Source organism: Copadichromis virginalis, linkage group LG13 (genome assembly GCF_057382275.1).
Source record: "Copadichromis virginalis isolate Kocher_CV1m ecotype Utaka linkage group LG13, C_Virginalis_male_GT1.1, whole genome shotgun sequence".
In the NCBI taxonomy this organism is placed as follows: domain Eukaryota; kingdom Metazoa; phylum Chordata; class Actinopteri; order Cichliformes; family Cichlidae; genus Copadichromis; species Copadichromis virginalis.
In genome coordinates this window covers 23814105-23834142 of record NC_140630.1, presented here as the reverse complement: position 1 = coordinate 23834142, position 20038 = coordinate 23814105, and the positions used below count along the sequence as shown (strand labels likewise).

The 20038-nt window shown below is 41.1% G+C and overlaps 1 protein-coding gene across 1 annotated transcript; it reads left to right on the top strand.

Annotated features, from left to right (window-relative positions):
• The first annotated feature begins 582 nt into the window (after window positions 1–582).
• Window positions 583–7436, top strand: btbd3b (BTB (POZ) domain containing 3b). Its single transcript, XM_085478104.1, has 4 exons — window positions 583–1544; window positions 2461–2551; window positions 4271–4389; window positions 5062–7436. The coding sequence occupies exons 1-4, from the start codon at window positions 1234–1236 to the stop codon at window positions 6092–6094; spliced, it is 1554 nt and encodes a 517-aa protein (XP_085334230.1). The 5' UTR covers window positions 583–1233; the 3' UTR covers window positions 6095–7436.
• Window positions 7437–20038: the final 12602 nt, after the last annotated feature.

The window sequence follows — 20038 nt, the reverse complement described above, 5'->3', positions numbered from 1 at the left end:
AAGATCAAATTCTACAAACAAAAATATCCTGAGTATAACTAGGTTTTTGGCATGAATGGGCATGCTGTAAATCTTTTACTGATTGAAGTCTACTAAGGTTTTGCAGAGGTAAGAAGTCTCATCAAAGCAGCCCAGGTGAAAAATGAAGTTCAAATTCAACTGTTTGTGTAAATGTACGGAAACCTCATTTAAATAACGAGTGATTGTCAGACCACTCAAGAATTAGACAAATCCTGCCCTTAAAAAGCCCCTGTAACTTTACATTGTTCTTTTGCATTATAACATAGTCTCCATTTAGTGGACTCAATGCTGCTGCTTCATGTAAAGGAACCACAGACAGTAAAGCCGGAGATAAATATATCATTCTTATGGGGCATGGCTGTCACTTTAATTGAGTTTAATTGACATTCACTATTGCATATTCAAGTATGTGCTGCTATAGGCTGCATTAGCCAATCATGAATGCTGTGTGTTGCCATTGGCTGAGCTCCGGAGAGAGCCATGTACTGTGCTGAGAGAGGGTGGGGAGTGGTGGTGGTAGTGGGGGGGTCTCCTCCGCCTCCTCTTCCTCCTCCTCTCTCTCTGCACTCTCTCATTCAACCTCTGTAGTCAGCAGAATGAGAGGCTGAGCAGAGCGGAGCAACACGGCATCCACGGCTACAGCATCCTGCAGAGGACTCTTGCTCCATGGAGGAGAGGAAGGGGAAAGAGGCCGTGTTGGAGAAAAACGAGTAGATCAACACATGAAAAGAGAGCAGAGAGGGGAGGGAAAGCACAGAAGGAGTAAGAGCGCGAAATGAAAGGAACTGATTAAACAGCGTTGTTGAGGACCACTGCAGCTATACTAAATCTGGAGCTGTCAGGCCAACCCTCAGCGAAGCAGTGAGTGAGAGAGGCGAGCAGAGGAGAGAAAAAGAAGTGATTTAGAGAGCTGATCTCATCACTCTGGACTAACAGGGATGGGAACCACAAGAGCCTCTCCGTCAGCAGATCAAACTTCACACAGGAAAAGTGCCTTTCAATCACCAGTGTGAACCTGCCTCTTTAGAGGAGAGAAGGGAGTTATTCTATTAGTTCCCTAAAGGTCATACAAACCTCGCACAGGATCTTTGACTGCTGCGCTGCTGAGTGCAGCTCAAGTCTCCGCTGTCCTCGCTCCCCCATCGCACCTGCCTGCTCCCGGTGAATGTTTTCTCTGCATGCACACTCACTGCTCGGCAGTTGAACACACTCATGGTCGATGCCAAGGGAAGGAACATGAAATGTCTGACTTTCTTCTTAATGCTTCCTGAGTCAGTGAAAAGCAAGTCAAGTAAAAGCTCCAAGAAAGGGAGTGCGAGTGGCAGCTCCAAGCTGCCCCCAGTCTGTTATGAGATAATCACACTTAGGAGCAAGAAAAAGAAGAAGATGGCAGCGGATATTTTCCCCACCAAAAAGCCGGCATCCACCACCACAGTGCAACAGTACCAGCAGCAGAACCTCAACAACAACAACACAATTCAGAACTGTAACTGGCAGGGACTCTACTCCACTATAAGAGAGAGGTAAGGAAAATCTGCAAGTTTTATTAACATTTAGATCAAAAAGATGAATTGGACGATTAAATTTGAGAATGTCCCATAAAGTCTAATTGGTTTACTGAATTGCACCCGTCTTACGATTAAAAATGTACAACAAAACACTTCTACTAAAGTAGTAGGCGTGACGGGTGGTGCCTGTGTTTGTGAGTGCATGTAGGTTTGAGCAGGGGTGGGTGATATCTCTGCCCTGCCCTCCATCTGACAGGGGAACTCTGTTTACACCCTCTTTGCCTCCTGCAGACTTTGCCGCTCTGACACAACAGAGGGCGGACAGTCACAGCGAGTGCGTTTTTTTAATGCACAACAGGCAGAGGGCCGATTTGTACTAAAAGCAAAATATTTACCTTGGCCTATCAGTAAAGGATCCCAGCAGTCCAGCGCAAAATGTGTGTTTTCTGACCCGGCTTTGTTGTCTCTCCAGAACATCATGGGGCTGTTTACCCACCCCTGTGACATGTTCCACTGCTCAATAATATATGAACGCAGCTTTATTGTTGGTCCCATTCTTTCACGGTGGGGATTTTCCACTGACTTCATCATCTTCTCCCTCTGTCTTTATGTGGAAAGAATGAATAAAAGAACATAAGGATAAAAATGATGAGCTTTCATTGCTCTGTGCGAGACTTAAATTTTAATTTAAGCACCTGGCACACTTTGCACACTCATAAAACTTGTGTTTAGAGTGTTTAGAATAACAGGAAAGATCAGAGTAAATGTGATGTATGATATTTGGTTTAATTTCTGCTAAAAGCTACAATCCCTATTTGGTAAAAGGTTAAATTAAACAGAAAGAAAATCCTTAATGTGCCTTAAAATCACCTAATTTTCTGTTTGTACCCTCCTCCCGCTCCCTCCTTTTTTTTTTTCTTTCCCTTTGTAGAAATTCTGTGATGTTCAACAATGAGCTGATGGCAGATGTTCACTTTGTTGTGGGTCAGCCTGGAAGGACCCAGCGACTTCCGGGACACAGAGTAAGAATTTTAGCATCAAGTGAAGTTGCACTAAAAGGCTGGAAAATGAACAAACAAGCAGCCACGCAGGCTGGCCCATTGTTGCTCATATCATAGAAGCTTGAAAAAAAACATCTTTCCTCTTTGCCAGCTATAATGAAACTGATTCCTTTTGTGCTCCACCATCACTTCCGCACCATGTGTCTTTTCGAGACAGTCCTCAATTATTTATGTAAATGAGGCTGAAGGATGGAGGCACAGAGTGAGCGAAGGAGGAAGGGCTATCCTCTTCAGCGGTCGTTTCGCGCAGGATGGAGCGTCTTTGTCTCCGCTTTAGCTCAGCTTTTCATGAAAATGCTCTGCAATTACTCAACTTTTAATCAAACACCCCCAACAGCACACCGTAACAATGATCAGACGCAGAGTGAGGCACGTCCATGTGTGCGCCTCGCACCCTGCACAAACTTTTGTCTTTAACCGAGTATCCTTTAGGTTTGACGCGACAATGCAATTTCTAGTGTAAATACAGCTGTTGGACTGTTTAGTCCACCATCTGACCTCATTATTTTTTTATGATTAGCGCATAAATCATTTAAAAGTCATTTCTGCTGTTTTATTGTGATTAGAACAGTCGCATGAATTTGTAAGCGCACAAATTTCCACATCAACAGGCTCCGAATGGCTCTGCACGGGTCATTTTTAATGTTCTTTACATGGGACCAAAATGTGTAATCCATGAATGGTAGCTGCAATGCACTTTGTACACTTTAGAGCGCAGTTATGGAAGGACACTGACTCGACTGTGCTTTATGCTGAGGCATTATGGCAACGAGATATGACACTCAGTGCAACAATCTTTATCGTGTCCAGTAGGCAGGAGATTGAATATGCCTCATGATCTGCTTTTTGTTAACAGCTCTATCATAGTGGGATGGAGGGTGGAAGTAGAAACAGTCATTTATGTCGATATCTTTAAAAAAATAAAGAGCCGCAAGGTGAGAATAATATTATTCCAATATGCAGCGTATGGATTCTTGTCTCTAAACGCACATCAAAGAGCATCTGTCTTTCAGCTGACCTTGCTTAATGAAAATAAGCATGAATTTCAGAGTATGACAACAGCCACAAAAACAACGGCATTGTTTCCAAAAACCCTTAGATTTGCAAGGTTTATTTTCGACTAGTGCGCATGCAGTTCACTTTGGAGAAATTCTGTGTTCTTTATACCACCCACATATCCACCTACACACACTTGTGCCGCGCACACACACACGTATGCACAACACAGGCATGAACACAGAGACCTTAAACTCAGGTTTAATAACAGAATTCATAGCATTGTCTAATAAACTATTAGTCACACAGTCATATTGAGTTGCATGTGATTTCATCATACATTTAGATGACTCATTAGTTTCAGAAATTGAACTTCTGCTGCACTCGGTTCAGTAGTGTCACAAGCAAATACAAGTCTTCTTCATTAGAAAATTGCATCCGTGCCCTGAGGGGACACAGTAATTGTCTAAGCAGCGCTGAGAAAATCAACAGGTGCGATTTTGCCAACGCACAAAGGGATTTGTGTTGTTACGTGAATGCACTGAGATTCCCCACTTCAAATAATCTTCCTCCATTTTCCAGATGTTAGTACATGTCACATGAATTACACTGACGTCACAGATAAACTGTTTTCATTTTGGTTTTTCCCATCCGTCACTCTGTTTTCTTTGCTTCTTTCAACAGTATGTGTTGGCTGTGGGCAGCTCGGTGTTTCATGTCATGTTTTACGGTGAACTTGCTGAGAACAAGGATGAAATCCACATACCAGATGTGGAACCGGCAGCATTTCTGGCAATGCTGAAGTAAGGATTCTCTAAATTCTTCCTTCGACTGGGCCCGTTGACCTCGTAGTGCTTTAGTTGAACAAGCGGTCCATGGGTTAAAAAAAAGAATAATTTGATAAGACTGATCTGTATCTATTTCTCTGGCAAATCTCAGATAAAACTGTTAAGTAAGCCTTGACAGACAAATGAGATGAAGTGTTCTTTATATATCTCAGGGACAGAATCTATATCTGTCTGTTGTACTTGTTCATTTCATTATACTTTCAAATTTTCCTGTTGAATCCCAGGATATTTTTTCTACCTCCTCGTTGCCTTCCTTTCATCACTTTTATTTCTGAGTTTTGTTTCTCTGTCCTTCCAGGCAAACTGTGATAGGTGGTAGACACAGACGTAGGAGGAATACTATTATGTTGGCCAGTTTGATAAGTTTGCGCTGCGATTTTTTTTTATCTGGCGAGAATCTCGTTTCGTTCCTCTCTTAAATATTTTTGAACAGATACAGGAAAGTTTTGCTTACAGCACTTCAATGTCAATCACTTTCAGTCATAAGAAACTAAAAATAAACCTCAAATGCATTATTGTTTGAATCATGTCATCTAAATTAACGATCATAGAAAACACATTTACACCGTGCCGTTTTCTTGTCATTTCTCCGGTGTTTGCTGAGAAATTCCTATTTTATGTCAACAGGTACATTTACTGTGATGAAATTGACCTGAGTGCTGACACAGTGTTGGCCACTCTTTATGCTGCCAAGAAGTACATTGTCCCTCACCTGGCACGTGCCTGTGTCAACTTCCTGGAGACCAGCCTGAGTGCCAAGAACGCCTGCGTGTTGCTCTCTCAGAGCTGCCTGTTCGAGGAGCCAGAGCTGACGCAGCGCTGCTGGGAAGTGATTGATGCCCAGGCCGAGCTGGCGTTACGTTCAGAGGGCTTCTGCGACATTGATGCCCAAACCCTGGAGAGTATCCTACAGCGGGAAACACTCAACGCTAAAGAGATAGTGGTATTTGAGGCTGCACTTAGCTGGGCAGAGGCCGAGTGTCAGAGACAAGAGCTCACCTCATCGACTGACAACAAGCGTAAGGTTTTGGGCAAGGCCATGTACCTGATACGTATCCCTACGATGGCTCTGGATGATTTCGCCAATGGAGCAGCCCAGTCGGGCGTGCTGACGCTTAATGAGACCAATGACATCTTCCTATGGTATACAGCTGCCAAGAAGCCAGAGATGCAGTTTGTCAGTCAGCCTAGGAAGGGCCTCACCCCCCAGCGTTGCCACAGATTCCAGTCCTGTGCCTACCGAAGCAATCAGTGGCGCTATCGGGGCCGCTGTGACAGTATACAGTTTGCAGTGGATAAAAGAGTTTTCATTGCTGGGTTTGGACTGTATGGATCTAGCTGTGGCTCAGCAGAGTACAGCGCCAAGATTGAGCTGAAACGTCAAGGAGTACTGCTTGGACAAAACCTCAGCAAATACTTCTCTGACGGTTCCAGCAACACTTTCCCGGTGTGGTTTGAGTATCCGGTCCAGATTGAGCCAGATACCTTCTACACCGCCAGCGTGGTTCTCGACGGGAATGAGTTGAGCTACTTTGGACAGGAAGGAATGACAGAAGTACAGTGCGGGAAAGTAACATTTCAATTCCAGTGCTCGTCAGACAGCACTAACGGCACTGGGGTGCAAGGAGGGCAGATCCCAGAACTTATCTTCTATGCTTGACGAGACCTGGTTAACCTTCTGGCTGATTCTCAGTGCACTTTTGAAAATGGAAATGTATCACTTTGTGCATAGTGTCACCTTCTGTTATTTATTTTTGTCACTATTGTGCAGGAAAAAAAAATCAGATCTCAGACCTGTGAAAGGGTCTTATGTGTTTTGGAATTTAGCAAGTGGTCCACTTGAGTAGGACCATATATTGTATATGTTTCAAGATGTGGATTTACACAAATACACCAATGAACTGGTCTTAACCTCCCAAAAAACAACAAAAAAGCAGACATCTTGCACTAAATGTGCCTGTAGATAGTAATATATTGTACATTCTGAAATGTATATATAATTCCACAACTGTGGCCAGTGCTGCCCACAAAGAAATCATATATAATGAATACGCCACAGTATGTTTATTATTTCTATGCTTGCATAGAAGGCACATATAGAGCAGCAATACTTCACATTCTACATTGTATGATGAACATTTCATGTCACGACATCATCGGCATCACAAAGGAAGTGAAAGTGGCTGTGTGACATTCAAAACCAACACCAAATTTCAAGTCACGATTCCATCAAAAAAAAAACAACAACAACAAACGCACTACTGATTCCTGTTGTATGTACGAACCATTTGAGAAGTTTCAATCTGACTCTTGATTGATTCTTTGACTGTAGTAACAGGGCACTTAATGAGGGCTTAAGGGGTCTTAGATTAGGGAGCACTAGATATAAGCCACACAACCCCTCTGTAGCATGTTGCTCTACACCTACACCCACTCCACTGAGGTTCCATTATCTTTACAGTTAACATTAGGACTTCTGGCTACTCACTACTACATGGTAGACCAAGGGATTTCTTTGATTTTCTATCTAAACCTGTCTGCACTGGAGTACTTACAGCATGGGCAAAGCGGCTCCATTTCATCTGATGTGTACTACTAATTGTTCTGGCGCCTTGGTTTTGTTTACAGTGAAAAAGATCAACATTGATTCTGTGTTAGAAGCCGTTTATGGACTTTTACTTCCCTTAAAAACCCTGCGCACTCTGAACTGCTGAGCACTCCCTCCCAATGTGATCGTACAGTATCAGTATTTGCAGAAGCATACTGTACATGCTACAGAATTGCACTGATGTTGGTTTGTAAATGAATTTGTTTTGTTTTACTCCAGCGAGGGAGTTTGTTTTGATTTTATTTTCTTATTTGCTGTGCTACTGAATATTCGCCTGCTGATGACAGTGGACGGGTAAACTGGTGTTCATGTCCTGTGTTTACGTGCTACAGTGCTGGGAGACCGACGAATGTGTATGGTTGTTGATGATGGAAATAAACAAAAAGAAGTGGTGCGTGCTGGCTGTGTAGCCCATCTGTAAAAAGTGATAAAGCTACGTACTTTGCCTGAAATTAGGAGGGGCGACAGATGATGCCCATTGGCACTGCAGTGATTTACAATGCCAAGAAGAACTCTGTTGATTGATGATGCCTGTCTTCATCCAACTTTTACATCCTGTCTGTCAAACTAACTCCGTCTCCTGATTAAACACGCAATATTACACCTCACAGCTTAGCCAATATTGTATGCCATCTTGCCTGCCATTATAAAGAATGGCTCCTTAAGGCCATCACATCTCATGATTCAAAAGATAGAAAACAAATCGAAAAACAATCTCAAAGCACCAAAGTTTTTCTTTCACAGCTTGGCTGCTTGACCCAGAGTTGATCTTGAAGCATCTGTCTCCTGAGATGAACCCAAAAATTTAATAGATGATAAAACAATAAAGTAAAGGCAGATTTTTAATTCTCTCCGATTGCCTGATATGCTATAAAACTCCCAAACAAGTGTCATTGGTGGAATATATATAAGCAAATCTTTGTGAGCTGTGCATTCAAAATGATAATCCCTCCTGGGAACTCAGGGCAGGTACTTGATTACAAAGGCACTCGATAATACCGGGACTAGGTTTGACACTGGCAATGAGCATAAGGTTCTTGATGAATTGAGCTAAATCAGTTGGGGTTGCTTGGTGCTTTAGTGCAATTTTTCATGACTGTGGCACTGATGTTGTAAGCAAAATCATTAATTGTATTAAAGGAGGTCGGGGACTAAAATGTGCCAGGACTCCTGGCCTCCATTCGACACACACACACACACACACACACACACACACACACACACACACACACACACACACACACACACACACACACACACACACACACACACTTTATAACTGTGACAGATCGGCTGATGAAAAAGACAATTCAAGTACACTTTCGATTTCGCAGAATGTTAATTAACATTTATAACACAAACAACCCCAGTGCAGGGATTACTGAATTCGTGTCACCTTCGATGCAAAAGCAAAACCCCCACATCACTGGAGAGAGCTCTCCTCACTTTGTTCTCCTGGAACAGCAGCTACTCAAGCCCATCAATTTGCTTTTTTTTTTTTTTTCAGAGTTATTCACAGTCAGCTCAGATGGCAGGAGATCTGCCAGAGGCTACCAGCTCACTGCCAGAGCTGCGGTGGGAACACCTCTGCTCTACGTGGCGCACATTACCAAAAACGACTACTGGATCAATAACAAGACTTCAATCAGCAATTGAATCGGGGGTTCTAATTACTCACAATTGCACGCTATATATTTCAAAACCCTCAAAGATATAAATCTATCACGCACTCCTTATGCGCTTAGGCTATGTTTAATAAAAACAATATTTTTATTTTATGGGAGGTGACAATTACTATGGGAACCCATTTTAATTATAAGAATGAAATGCAATTAAATCCTACTTGGCCAAGAATAAAATGCATGGTTAGGCCTCTAATTAGGATGACTTTGTCAATAGAGGGAAACATATCACTGATAAGCAACTCAGTACTTTCATCCAAATAAGCAAACTGCTAAAAAACAATGCTGGATAAGAACTTGCTATATATATATATATATATATACACACACACAGTAATATAAATGCAGAACATTGACTGTAATTTTCAAAACAAAAATTTAAAAACACGGTTCAGCGTGGGAAGGCAAAAAGGGAAAACGGGGGTTGGTGGGTATTGACTCAGACTGGGCACATATTGCCCAGGAAAACCTCCCGGGGTTTAATTACTGTTCAGTACAAATTAAGGATGAAAAGATTCGGTCTGACTTGAGGGAGAACTGTGGATTACCATTGATCAACACAGATATGCCTGAGAAACGAACCAAAAGGTCATGCAGCATTTAAGAGGGATGGTGCTGTTTTCTTACTCTTCGCTCGCTTAACATGCCTCACCAAAAAGATCTCCTCATTGACTTTTGTGAACGTTAGTGCAGTTTGTAGTGTGAAACTATATAGGAAAGAAAAGCCTCCCGAACCCACGCCGCTGGGAAAAAAAAGACAAAAATAAAGAAAAACAGCAATTCAAACATACGAGAAGGAAAGAAAATAGCAAGAGAAAGCACATTGAGTTGTGGCACCGCATCAAACATTGCTCTGTTCACTGCAGGCAATCACATATCCAATCCTCGACATCCTGATAATTTCCATCCCAGCAAAATGTCAATGAATTAATAATGGCCAAAGAGAGGAGGGAAACACAGCTGTGGGTTTAAAGAATTCATCAAAGAAAATGATTTAAAAATATGTTTTTTAATTCAACAAATCTCTCAGGAAATCCTCTTTTCCCCCCTTAAACCATATGTTAGACAATGTTCAAAGAGCAGGTTGTGTTTCACCACATACTGCCTGATTCTAGGTGCAAAAGCTGCCCGCTAAGTGTAATGAGAGCATTTGGCAAAGGTTACAGCGAACTGCTTGTAAACCTGACATAAAATAAGGGTATCTGAGCCCTCGACTACCCTTACTGGTCTAATCTCAAACTACTGGCAGGAAGTCAAACAAGGAGGAATGGAAAGGAGGCAACAGAGGCAAGCAGCAAACGTGGTCTGACTAGTATTCAAGTAATGTGGTCATTCCCTTGGTGATTATCACATAGATTATCAGCAAGCAGCCAAAGTCGTAATTAATCACAAGCCAGAATGGCAAAAAGTCACGAAGTTCAGATGGAGGATGCGGGTCGAGGCAGGCGTTTGACTGATGATAGTTGCTGTCACTTCGCAGCCATTCGCAACCCTGTGGTGCTGAAGACCTGCAGAAGTGTAAGGGATATCTCGCCAAATAATCTCCTGTTTCTTAGCTGTTGCTTCCCGACGCACATGGTTGGGATGCACTGCAGGGCCCCAGTGGGTTTCATTTATCTATTTATTTATTCATTGCCACCAGACAGAGCTAAATCGCTTCAACAGGCCAGGATGTGGAGAGGCCACGTTTTATGTTAGAGTAGCCTGTTTATAGGGATGTTGTACTGCTCCGGATGGATCAATACAGCTTGGATTTCTGGAGGTAAGTGCTATATGTGTATCAAGTTAATTATGATTGCTGAAAAGAGTAGAAATGTGCTTTTAGTGGACAATGGGAGACACAGAGCCTATTCAAAGTAGGCAAAAATAACAGACAGCGGCGAGTGTATCAGCGACACGCTGGAAGCAAATTTTATTAGTTTCCAATGGCGCGGAGGTAAATACCTGTTTATGTAATTGTGTTTCTCCTACGAAACAGGATCCCAGAAGGTATGTGAATGCTGCAGTCGGCCAAAAAAGAAAGTAGTTCTTTCACGGGCTCTGAAAGCTAAATTTGTTGGTGATGCATTATGCTAATCAAGCTATTTATTCCCTCAACTGTGGTTTCGTATACCTGTCACCCACAGCCATTACAGTAAGCCTGATCAAAACCTTGAATGTTGGCAGCTTCCCACCGAGAGAGGTGATGTGGGCTGAGCATGCTACTTTTTTGTGTGTACTCTAGAGCCTCTATTCACACTGAAGCATGTCCTCTAAGGCAGCTCCGTGGCTTTGATAGTATGGAGTGAGAGGGCCCGCCTCTCCCCAGGGTCTGATATAATGAGAGTAAGCTTACTAAACATGATCTGCAGCTCTCTCAAATAAGCTACTCGAAATGGCTCGAGTCTGAAACAGTACAACAAACAGCGCTGATTCATTTGTACACATGCTCTCGCTCTGTCTCCTGTGCGCCGCATTGGGGGGGGGGGGGGGGGGGGGGGGGTTTGGAGGGCTAATGTGTTTTAATGCGTGGCAGAGAGAGAGCAATGGAGAGATGGAGAAAGAGTGCAGAGTGGCACAGTAGTCTAGCTTCATGTGCATCCATTCAGAAGTCACACAAGAAATCTGGATTTCCAGTTTAATTATTTCCTGCATGCACAAAAAAACAACAAAAAACTCCCCAGAAAATCGTGAAGCGACAGATTTTAAATGATTGCATTCGCGGTTTGCATTTGTACACACATGAATAGAAATATTCTCTGCAGTTATTGTCAGGGTAATAGTTTAACGTTGCCATTTCTCATATTCGGTGATTATCTTGTTCCAGGATCTTATCACCTGGCAGCGGGAAGCCTGGTAATCAACAGAGACATTATACTGGCAACAAGGTATTTCTTTTGTCAAACAAATCAGAACTATCAAACCATCTGGGAGTCAGCACAATTTAACAGTATCGCTCGAATACATTTTGTATCCCTGAATATCCTTTTACAGGAGTGAATTATATCCACTGAATGCCCGTTTTTCTCACTATTCAACCTTTAAGTGACCGAACATTTTCCAACAATGGCAATTTTCATCTGAATTATTGGAAAAAGTACAATAACACCTATAGAGGAGCCTAGCCTTAACAGCCTGCTTTTGTGGCCTAATTTAAGAAGTGGAGCGCTGCTCTATCTCCTGCTCCTCTGCCCCTTCTTTATGTCCTGTTTACTGCAAGAAGCACCAGTGACTGGGACTAAAAATCTGTGCGATTAGCAGTTCAAAAAGGCATAACATAGACAAATATGGTCTAATTTCAAAATCTGGTGTCATACAATCCATTTGAAACTTTGAAGCATCCAATCAAAGAGAGGATTGGGAGCAGTACACCCGCATTCCCAGCTGCTCCACATTTACGTATTGTGTCTACACGAACATCCTCGCAGCTGCACGATTCGAGCCTTATTGTCAAGCCGGTGATGAATCCGACGTTGGCGAAGCAAAGGATCGCTTCTCGTCTTAGCGTTAACGCAGATCATTAGTCGCAGCTGCCTCGATTGTCAGGAAGAAAACCCGTTTCAAAGCTGTCATAAGTTATTTCTTTGTGTCAAGTCAGATGAAAAATGATATCAGCAAGGATTAAACACACAGCGATATTCAATTATTGCACTTCACCAGATGTCTGTCAGAATGGCAGGTAATGGGGAAAATTCAGTGTTATACATCATTCCAGAGATTTAGAGCATCTGCCATCAGCGTACATCTGACCTAACTAAAAGTTTTTTTTTTCCCAAGGTTTTGTTTTTTTTTGAGTAAAACTTGAAACTATTCCCGCTCTGCCCTCAATAATGGCCTCAATTTAAGCTTTGCTGTGCCTCACCTTCCTCCTATTTTCACTTCCCTTTGAGATACCAAAGCTTTTCTCTGTGTGAGCTGCTGGAAATAATCACAGGACATGAGATGAATGTGAGTGTTGTTTGTAGAAGTTTTCCTCCTTGACTATGTGTTTTGTATTCTCCTCCTGGCTGTCTACCCTTAGTTTAATGCGTTATTTATGCTTTGTACAAAAGAAAGGCAGGTGACAGCTCTGATAAATGCAGGCCTTCATACTGTAGGACCTACAAAGACAATGCAATTACACAGGAAAGACATATAAAGAGCATCAGACCCTGACTTGAAGTGTTCATCCCATGAATGTGAGTAATGCATGTTTACTGTATGCTGGCAGGCAATCATACATGTGCACAGAACAGATGAACAGATGCTTTTTCACATGGTTGTAAAGGACTGAACATACTATATGTAACTGTCAGATTGTGGGCAGATGTCACTTCAGCTGCATGTCAGCTGAACCCACGATGATGTCATGCTTGTCAAGTAAAAAGTACAAGTTGGACGAAAGAAAATAAAGCAAGGAGTAAAGTGAGATCTAAATTTATGTTATGAACGTTTTTCAAACTCTCAGGTTTACAGTATCATGGTTAAAATTACTGCAAAATGATTGTTATGCCCGTCAAACTGTGTATCACTGGCATTTATCATAGATTCAACTTGAGAAATGGCAACAAATGATGTGTTTTTGTGACAGGCTGCTAGTACCAAAGTGCCTAAAGACACAATTTAAAATTGGTTCTTTGCTAAGTTGTCTGTCATGCGTAGACAACACTTGCTCATCCCTTGAGTTAGGGGCCTTTTCAGCAATGCTTCAGTGATTCATAGGTCAGTCTTAAGTGGGTTAACAAACATTAATACAAAGCATCTCTCTGAAAATGGTCAGGAATAAGGACCGGATTGAACTTTGAAAGACCTTTAGAAAGCCTTGAGAACTACTCATGACATTTAAAAAATATAAGAAAATCTGGCTGTTTGGAAACAAAATGTAAAGAAATAAGGGTTCAAAGGTTTTTCACAGTACTGTATACAGTATAATTACTACTTGTAGATTTGCTTCTGCTTATGGCTTCAACCTAACAGAATGAATTATTTGGATTCTCAGTATTGAAGAAGATCTTGTCCACCCAAAGGCAAGACAAAGTCAATGCAGTCATGTGTAATATCTACCAAACAGCAATGCATCTTGTTCCACCATAGTATCAATTCTTGTGTTGTCACCCAAGGCAGCACTAAAGCAAGCAGAGCAAGAACAAAACATGCTGAAATAGAATTGCCGATTTCAGAATTAGCATTTGTGAATAAAGGTGAAAAAAAATGTGCACAGTCCAGAAATGTGCATCGGTACAAGGAAAATGTGAGCAATTAATACTAATAAAGTACTTTTTTCCCCCTTTTTAAAATATTGGGATCATTGAAAAGGCGCATCCTGGAGTTTCTTCTCTTACACATTTTCTGTATTCTCAGTTTTCCATTACACTAAATGGGTTTTAAAGCAAGGTTGCCAGCTCTGAACATCTCCCCCCCTCAGCATCTTCCCATCTATCCCTCCAGTGCACAGAAAAGCAACATGAAATATCAAAAGGCCAAAGACGTCAGAGCTCAAGAGATTGGAGTGGAGGGGATTTTCCTCCAGTGTGCAGTGCTGCACCTCCAGCAACACCGAGGAGGAGGGGCAGCTGGAATTTCATTTCTCAAAGATGAAATCCTTTTCATCATGCCTCTTTTGCATAACAAAGGTGTATAAAATTCATTATATATAAGTGTAACTGTAAACCACCACAAGAAGATTACCCCAGAACACTCGTCTATTTTCGGGAATGGAATCAAACTCTGTTGCCATTGCCTTACTCAGGTTAAAAATATCACCACCCACGACCGCCACCAATGTGCATGAGTCACTAACCACACATTTAATGTGATTAGAGTGCTCATGTAATTTCAAAAGTAATTCATCCGGTGAAAACAATATGTGAGGATGACAGCCTACTATTTCTTGATGTTATTCATACCTATTTGAATACATCCTTTTAACATGCTATATCATTAAAGCCTGATTAACCAGTGACTTGTTTCTTTCTGCCTCACACGGAGTTTAGTCAGGCACAGAGAAGAGGCTGTAGGTTTGCAATATTTCATCAGAGGTATATTAAGTTGATAAAAGGGATGGGATGAAAAGAAGGACCATTACTGCTGAGGATGCATGCCAGGTGTCACTCTAATTTAATCGAGGCACTAAAGGCAAAGAGCGAACCTGAGGGAAGCCTCTCAATAACAGGCCTGACTGCAGATGACAAGTGGCGGGCTAACCTGTGATTGAAGGGACAGACAGTAGGATTTGGGAAAGCGTCAACCTGCAAACCATGAGAGGATTTAGGAGCGCGAAGATACGAATGTGTGTGAACAAACAGAAATTTGAAATTAATTTCTATCATTTAAAATGTAGGAAAAGAGAAGCAAGTGGACCAGTGCAGCTTCTAAAAAGAGAAGCGGCAGTTTGTTTTCATGCTAACCATTATGGTTATGAGAGGTAGAGCATATGTGCAGGCTTTGCACAGCTTTTAAGAAATGAGATATTCCAGATTCTCTGTGCCATATTGGGTTTCTTTTTTTCTCTGTTGCAGAACCAACTGTGGTCATAAGCTTTGTATGTGTAGCTGTAGCTGTGTAAAATTACTATTTAGATAAAGGTAATCCAGATAAGGTCTGAACAGTTCAGACGGCCTGGACACAATCGTCTTGACAAGCAGCAAATAAAGTCCAAAGTTTTTGTGCCACAGCCTCATTGAGTACTGCAGCTAAATCTATTCTGATGAGGTAAAGGTTGACTGAACTTGAAAAATCACCGAGAACCAGTTGGAACGAACGCAGAAACAGCAGATGTATTATATAAATTGCGTTTCGGCAATGCTATCCAAGTCACTAAGATATTCAATACACCACTTCAGGTCCTCAAGAAGATTTGCAGGATTAGAGGTTGTAAGCTGGGCCAGGTCAATATATTGATCTCCCTTCACTGAGAGCTGCATTCAATTTCCCAACAATTAGATGCACCTGAAGGTTAATATGGTGCTTTGTTAATCTCTTGCACTGTCTAAAACTAACCCTCTCTGTGGTTTTCACTATTTTTTCTTACTGCATATGCTGGCGCTGCTCTGACATAGTGGCATGTTGGAGGTTACCCACTTCTAAGGACTTAGATTCCATTTTTAATGTAGTTTTACAGTTGAGGAAACTGCTATTTTATATTTTATCACTTGTGAACAGGCAATAACTGTTAACATGTTACCACATTCACCTAAACCTTTTGTTGCTCTAAACCACCAAATATATATGAAATATATACATATGAACCTTTGCAAAGGTCAACGGTTTTGCATTCTGTTCACCTTTGCATTTTATTCTCTCCTATTTCTTAGCAGATCTGCGTAGCAGGAGATATCCAGTCCTGCGTGGAGAGTATCAGCATGCATGAGTAGCTCAGTTAGTGAGACAGTAGAAAGGACAGTCCCTTGGTCAATGAAGTATCAGTCTGCACCTCTTGAGGTGAAAAAAGAAGCCAGCGTGGAAATGCTGAACGCTTGAATGGTCACTTGAGGTTAACTAAAGAAGCAAGTCAATCCTCAAAGACTCCCATGTTAAAATGTCCAAATGTCCATCAGAACAGACTTAAAACCTGCAACAACAAAAAAACCTGTTTTGGTCTCCAGAGAGAATGTTTAATAGCAGAAGGGATTTTGTATTTTTTGTATAACATAACTGTTTAATTTGTATTAAGGCTTAACGTTAAGTCGTTTTAAGAGGATTTATTGACAGGTTGCTAACTGCAGTTAACAATAGTTATAGCTAGGCATCACCTTAGCTAATTCAAGTCCGCTGGTTTGGAGAGTCATACTTTTTCGTTGCAGTTAATCGTTAAGATGACTTGCTGTGCAGTTAACCAAGCTAAAAGCTAACTCAAGAAGTCTGGGGTATAGCTCTGGTGAGTGAATTTCTAGTATTTTTGTTAGTGTTTGCATGTGTCTATAAACATGATGACTCAAAAAACGTTCAATGAATATTGATATTGAGCTGTAGAGTGGGGTCATGTTAACAATCCATTGAAATATGTCTTATGTCTAACAAGCTCTTCAAGGTCAACTGAATGATTTATAGGTTGAACTGGCAAAAGTGTGATGTGTATTGTCAACATATAGGAAATGCCGTATGAAGATTATGTCGTATAACATGTCACATTTGACCTCTGACTCCTGTTCAAGGTTAATAGATTGAGCTGAAGGTCAAAGTGATAATAATGCTACAGAGGTATTTAAAACGATGGTTCTTACTACTATTGTTTGAATTGTTAACATTTAGTAAATGATCCTGATATGTGTGAATTCTAAATATCACATCATATTTGCGTACAAATATCATGTCACATTTGACTTCTGATCTCACTTTTACATTTTAGATTTGTCTTTCTTTGATTATTTAAGTACACTTAAAAAGAAAAAGAATGAATATTTTTAAAATACAATACTATTAAAAGTAAACACTGCCCAGAGAGTGAGCTGCCTTGGCAGAGGCTTGCACTCTCGGAGTGCTTGTTTTATTCGTATTTATCCGTGCATGTGAACTGCACCACTTTAGTCTGTGGCTGTGCCTTTCTAAATGATTATGTTTTATTTCAGCCCCTAATCTCATATGTGGTCACTTCTGGTTTCAAGAAACCAAGATGATGGTGATCATAAAGCTGAAATGGAAGCTGTGCGACGTATCTGTGACAACTCAAAGGGAAACAACCCAAATGCCTGACACTTGGAACCACAATTAAATAAAATAAATCCAAACCTTTATTTGGAAACAGGCAGAGGTCAAAACCACAAAGCTGCCAGCAAGGCAAACAATTTCAAAAGAGAAGCAGGCAAAGTCAAAGTCTGTAAAACAGTCCAAAAGGTCAAACAGAAACACATCAACAGTAACAGTGGGAACTCTAAAAGGAACTGTTGGGAACACACAGAGCGCTAGAAGGCTTGAAACAACTCAAGTGGACAATCGCCAAAGGACTGAAACTGACAGCAACAGACAAGGACCAAAGATCACAAAATAAAACAGGAAATACCTTCAGCCAGAAGATAACAATCCATAAACCATCACAGAAATCCAAAAAAGAAATGGGTAACATCATGGTGATTATATCAATATTATGAGAAGTGTTATTATTTCACATTTGTAGATAGACATTGTTGTGAAAAACAAACTGAATGTGTGTTGAGCTAGACATTTATTTTTTTAAGCTTTTAATTCTTGTAATGCAACATATTATTTTTAACATAAGAGCACCAAGCATTGCCACACTGTCTGGCTCAATTATTAGGTTCAAATCTGTAAAAGGGCATTATCCATACTGCTACCACAGAGGCCATTTAGCAGTTAGTAATGCCATGATATTCAGGTCTTAGTGGAGATGCTTTCTCTCACACTACTGAAAGGTAGGCACTGTGAGCCTGACCCTGCAGCTCATTCCAAGTCAACCTTACTACCCAGAGTAAATGAGTTTTTCCCCACCATGACCTTGTAACCACACTAACTCCTCCCATGACCACAGTATGTTTTTAACAGGACTGCCTTGGATACCCTCCTAGTGGCAATTTTGTTTCCATCCCCGGTGCCTGATTTCATATTCTGAGGACGTTGCACGACTTATGGCTGTGTGAGAATGAGATTGCTCACCTGGGATCTGGGGGATGTTGCTCCAGTGAGGTATACATTGGGCTAGGAGAAGCAGGAATGACAGCAACATTACATGGCTGAAATGAAACTTCTATAATGTTATCCATATAATTAACATTGCCTCTCTTTGGTTTCTGTTTTCGAATGCAGAGTGGCAGAGGGGATATATGTAGCAATTCTCAGGTATAAATCATGGTCAACATGGGGTAAACCGAAATTTTATAAAATGATATGGTATCTGTGGATGTGTAGCAAGCAGAGCTGGTTAGAGGGATCACACTTGTTCATTTTATACTGGAGCCACTGAAAGAGCAGTGAATTCATGCTGTAAATCCTTATCTTTGCTGGAAATGAGCTGCACAGCAAGGAAGTGGGGGATACTGCCCAACGAGGAAGAAGTGCATTAGCTACAGAGGTTATTTTAAGGCACAAACTAAAGGGCCAAACAATGACTCCAGATTTGGAGCAAAAGAACCGGATACATGTACGAATCTGTTACAGGTGAAAATGTAAGATAATGCTTAGTGCCACAAATGCTTTATTATCATTCAGCCTAGTGCACCTAACTCTTCCATCAAAGAACCATTTTCCATCCAAGCTGACACTTTAAACAGCTAGGGCTAATAGAGTGTAATAATTGGCTGTTAAAACAGTTTTTTAATTCCTTTTTTAGGCACATCCAGAATTTCCAGGCTGGACTTAAAGGCTGGGAAATGAGGGAAAGAATTGAAGATGTTGTAAAAAAAAAACAAAAAAAACGTTGTATTTTGCTGTCGTGCCTTCATCCTTAATCGTTCTATTTAAAAATGAACAAAACTTCAATTGTTAGCTTTGTTAATTCCTTGATTCATAAAGAAGTGGCAGCACTGCTTAACTAGTAAATGATAAAGATTTTACTCTGAGGCTGACCACTCCAAGCACCTTTTTCTACAATCTTCAGTCACCCAATCACATTCACATTCATACAAGCACTTTTTCTTTACCTTCACACCTTGTCTAACAGTGGCACACACACACACACTCAGGGGCAACTCGAGGTTCAGTATCTCGCCCAAGGATACTTCGACACGTAGACTTTCCCTGATTGGTACACGGCCTCCTACCTTCTGAGCCACTGCTGCTCAAAGCTGGTATTCATGAGGGTTTTTTTTTTATTAGCACTTAATCCAGTAAGTGTGAAAACTACACTACACTGTCCAGGACTACATTTTCCTCTACACCATCCTCTTCTCACCACTATGATAATGTCAGCTCTACTACAGCTGATTCTGCAAAATTGAGAAATGAGACACGACGTGAGGGTGGTTCCACCTGTGTGTGTGTGTGTGTGTGTGTGTGTGTGTGTGTACCTGTGTAGTAATCTACTCCCTAAACATATGGTGGTGAGTGTTTGAAAACTCAAACCTTTCTACTCAGTGAATATAATTGAACTTACTGCTTTGCCATTTAATGACTGTTGTCCACACCGATAACCAATCATTTATTAGATAGTCAATGAGTGCTACATACAAATGAATTACCTGCATAAATGTATATCTACATTTACACAACACTACGCAACACTTAGCTGCACTTAAAGTGCAGTGCATTCAAGACGTTTCCCAGACAGCATCAAGCCATCAATGATAAAATATCTTCAAACTCTGTTACTAACTCTGCAAGTTGTATATAATAGATATCCTTCTCCTGCAGGTTTACTTTATCCTATAGAATTGCTAATTTCATCCATTAAATTGAACTCACACTG

Bases quoted from the DNA above. Each gene is read 5' to 3' on its own strand.
- btbd3b (XM_085478104.1), top strand. From the start codon at position 1,234: ATGGTCGATGCCAAGGGAAGGAACATGAAATGTCTGACTTTCTTCTTA. The intron at 1,545-2,460 runs GTAAGGAAAATC...TTCCCTTTGTAG, and splicing joins TACTCCACTATAAGAGAGAG to AAATTCTGTGATGTTCAACA. The intron at 2,552-4,270 runs GTAAGAATTTTA...TTCTTTCAACAG, and splicing joins AGCGACTTCCGGGACACAGA to TATGTGTTGGCTGTGGGCAG.